General features: G+C 37.5%; 1 protein-coding gene across 1 annotated transcript; it reads left to right on the forward strand.

The window, feature by feature from the left end:
* The first annotated feature begins 2,178 nt into the window (after positions 1-2,178).
* Positions 2,179-3,691, forward strand: LOC122993165 (C-C motif chemokine 2-like). Its single transcript, XM_044367093.1, has 3 exons — positions 2,179-2,272; positions 2,391-2,505; positions 3,197-3,691. Exons 1-3 carry the CDS (start codon positions 2,206-2,208, stop codon positions 3,474-3,476), a joined length of 462 nt encoding a protein of 153 aa, XP_044223028.1. The 5' UTR covers positions 2,179-2,205; the 3' UTR covers positions 3,477-3,691.
* The last annotated feature ends 364 nt before the right edge of the window (positions 3,692-4,055 follow it).

Below are 4,055 nucleotides of genomic sequence, written 5' to 3' on the forward strand. Positions count from 1 at the left end.
AGCATGACAGATAGCCTACTGGATTTTAAGGCTAAACCGGTAGGTTGAGGGTTAAAAGAAATTAATAACAATAGGCAAATTTTCATTTTTTGACATAAACACATAACAAAAACAAACATTTTTGATTTTTTTTTCAAATTTAAAAGATTCAAAAGACATGTAGGGGAGAACGGGGTTGGTTGTCACATTGGTTGGTTGTCACATTCATTAGATGTCAGTCCCTTGAGGGTGCTGTTAAAAAATGTTGGTCCTGAAATTTTCAGAATTGGGGTCAGAGGTTACCTACAAAGTAATTTCAGGAGTAAGACACTTGACACTAAGGCAAGAGGACTTTTAATGTTTTTCATGTCAAAATTCAAATATCCAGCTCTTCAGTGTTTCTCTTTTAGGCTTTTACACAATGGGTTTATAATAAAACAATAATTACCATTAAAAAGTATGAGGGGTATAGTTTAGTTTTCTTAGCTATGCCACAACATGTGGTTGTTGGCTTTGATGGTAGCAAAAAAACACAGTTAGGGATGCTTGTCACATTCTCTTTAGGGTTCATTGACACATGCAGGCATATACGTTCATGGTGTGATATATCTAGTCCTTTTATTCTTTTTATGTTCTCTTGATGCAGGAAATGTGTTAAATTATTGCATTTCAATGAAATTAAACATTTTAAATTCACTTTTAAGATTGCCTCCATTTTTAAATTTTTCCCCATTAAAATAGCATAGGGACAACCAACCCCATAGTGTGTGAATACCAACCCCACGATGGGATAGTTGTCACAAATGCACAAGACTTATTTGACAGTTGGCATTTCTTGAATAGAATAAGCTTAAGGAGAGCAAGGTCACTCCATTCCTACCTGACACTTTAGGCTTCCATTACACATTGAAAGGGAATCTATTCAGGGTACAGTTTTTGAGGGATTCAAATGAAAGTAAAAAGTGTGACTACCAACCCTGTTCTCCCCCACTCAGCATGTTATTTTAAAGTTTGAAATAAAAAAAATACTCTCTATTATCTCAAAAATAAATTTTTTGTTACTATTGGCAGACATACAGCAATGCGATATGTATAAGCTAAATTAGCACCATAAAGTGGCACAGCAAAATTCATGCAAAGTTGAGTGGTGGTGCTAAATGCTTGGTGATGCTTCTTTGCAAGCTACTGTGGCTGAGGAACTAACTGGTAATCTCCTAGTTTGTAGCACACTGAGGTATCTTGGCTAACTGACAGTAACTTTTATGGATTCTAGCAGTGCAGGATTATATAAATGTATGGTGCAACACATTTTGGAGTTGGTCAAAGTCCACCTCTAGCTCCTCCACCTCTAGCAAAAGCTTTGTGTGGATTGTACTCATGACAACAATTCCATTGAAACAAATTTATATCAGTTTGTAATTTCATAGTTGTAAATGCTGGTGTGAATAGGCCCTATAACAAGTGCAACAAACCTAACAGGAGATTAAAGGAGATGTCAATCAAAAGTCTACACATTCACACAGTGTTGAGGGGTTTCATTTGCTAAAAATAAGTTCAGTCACTTGTGTGGGTGTATCATGTGCGTGCAGGGCCTTTAAACAATGCTGGAACAAGATTTTCAAAAATTTATTGTACTGATTAACAACAAGCAATTTTCTCAGACTGAGCTAATATATGATGGAATTCAATGCATCTTTCAGCTACCAAAATTACTATCGATGCCTGTGAAAGTAGAAGCAACATGTGGCTTTCAGAGTGAGTGGAGAGGAAATTGATGAGTATTTTTTTTTTCTTTCTTTGTACGTGTGAATGTGTGTATATACCTATATGTGTTGAGTGATGCTACTTGTGGGCAGAACTGTGGTGAAGGGTCCGTTTGTCATCTCCTGTGAAAGGTGAACACATAGTTTCCTTTCACCACCCTATAGCCACAGACGACATGGTGATATGTTGTGGGGTGACATTGTGGAAAGGCGGAAGGGGCTTGTGTTTTATAAGAGCCAAAACCAGAAGTTGAACAATCACAAAAACAGAGAGAACATCACTTATTAGAAGAGCAATACACACCACGGCTGCTGTGTGATTGGCTCGACTGAGTACTCTGATAACTCCTCAGACAAGCAGTGAGATTGTTTTCTGTGAGCGATTCAGACTACACAGGTTTGTGTTCCGATATACTACACTCAGACAGCCATTGACTGACGAAGTCGAGGTATCATTGTGAAGATGGGTTTCAGCCTGGTTCTAGCCACTCTTCTCTGCTTCACCACATGGATGACTTCGGTCGACACAAGTGAGTATTGCAAAAAAGTATTGAATTTTTGATTGAGTGTATGGTCCGAGTGTTTGGTGGGGTAATGTGAAATGTATAAAAACTCTACCTAATCTTTCGTTCTCTGTCTCTTGTTTAGCCCATGGTCCGGCAGTGAACTGTTGTGTGGAGCGGTCCACAACCAGAGTCCCAGTAGAACGAATTATGAATTACACCATTCAGCCTGAAACGATCTGTCCCATCAAAGCCATAGTGTAAGTGGTTACACACCGTACAGAATTAAGCCATATCAGACAAATACCCAGATGTACTGTCAAATAAATTCTATTACATTTCTAAAAGGTGGGTTCACTGAATGTACAAAAGATCCCTCACATTTCCTCACTTACCTCCAGTGCTATCTAGCCATGAAGCTATGTAGTTTTGATCTTATTTGTCCATGTCAGCTACAGTAACTGTCTATGAGATTTTCACCTCCACCACAATACAATAGGGGTGAATGGAATGTTATTTTTGCTGCGCAGAGCACTGGAAAATTATATTTAAAAGATTCAACAGCAACATCTCTTTAAAGAAAGTGTCCCTGTTACTCTTGATGGTCCAAAGACCTGAACTGTCAATACTTTTCATTGGAACCACTTAATAATAAAAACAATCCAGTTGAAAGCTTTTCTCAGCAACATCTGTGGAATATTCAAAGCAAAAGGGACCTTTTCTGGAGCCAGATGTTGCTTTTCATTTTTTCAAAATACCACTTTTCAGTGCATTGAGATTGGACATTTCAAAACTTTAGCAAACTGCATGGCTGGTAAGTGGGAAAACATGTTTTTGTTGTAATTTTGGTGAAACTGCCCCTTTAAGAAATTATTCGTCAGTACTTAATTAAAAACAATGTGCAATGTTAAATGCATTACAGTGCCATTAACAGCACAAAATCTTTTGCAGGTTTCTGACAAGTCATGGGAAGAGTATTTGCTCCGACCCTGAAAGCAAGTGGGCAGTAAAAGCCAAGAATAAAGTGGATGAAGAGAGAAAGAAAGCTTTGCAAGTGAACGGACAGACTGAAGAAGGATCAGCAAGTGACATCATGACACCAGCTTGTGCCACTGCATCAACGAAAGCACCGCAGAAGAAACACACAAACAAACAAAATGGAAATGGCAAATGGAGACGGCAGAGGAAAAGGGGCAGGAAAGCGAGGAGGGAGCTGAGAAGGCGTGTCTGAGGAATCACAAGACAAATCAAACCTTCCGCAAATTTTACTCTTTTCAAATGGAGTCGTACTGCTTTGTAACATTAATAGTAAACAAACCTGAAACAAAAACAGACTTTTATATATTCTTGTCATGAAAACAAATATGCAATAAACATTTAAATATGTCATAACTTTGTGTGTTTCAATTTCAAAGAGCAATTTTTTTTACCCTTTCTAGTTGCCAATAAAGACTTTTTGAGCAAATTTTGTGTTTGTGCTGTGAACAAATGGAACGTAATGAGACTATAATTAGAACGTGATGCTAGTTCCCAGTAGCTCTTGATGTGTTTACACACATTGGTACAAATGTACAGGAAGAAATATAGACATACAGCTAAACAGAGATAACAAAAACAGATAAACAGACATAGATAAAGCTGTTGTATGTACGTACTGCAGGTAGTTAACAACAACAGCTGGACAAACAAGCAGAGTCTATATACAAATCAAATAGTTACATTATACTTTAGATCCAGGCTTGTGTTTTATTGTAACTACACTGTGCAAATAGTGCATGGTAATGATTAGAACTATGTAGTACAATAACAA

This window comes from Thunnus albacares, chromosome 12 (genome assembly GCF_914725855.1).
Source record: "Thunnus albacares chromosome 12, fThuAlb1.1, whole genome shotgun sequence".
In the NCBI taxonomy this organism is placed as follows: Eukaryota; Metazoa; Chordata; class Actinopteri; order Scombriformes; family Scombridae; genus Thunnus; species Thunnus albacares.

Excerpts from the sequence above, each read along its gene's own strand:
- LOC122993165 (XM_044367093.1), top strand. The coding sequence starts at position 2,206 with ATGGGTTTCAGCCTGGTTCTAGCCACTCTTCTCTGCTTCACCACATGG. Across the intron at positions 2,273-2,390 it reads GATGACTTCGGTCGACACAA|CCCATGGTCCGGCAGTGAAC; the intron begins GTGAGTATTGCA and ends TCTCTTGTTTAG. Across the intron at positions 2,506-3,196 it reads TGTCCCATCAAAGCCATAGT|GTTTCTGACAAGTCATGGGA; the intron begins GTAAGTGGTTAC and ends AATCTTTTGCAG.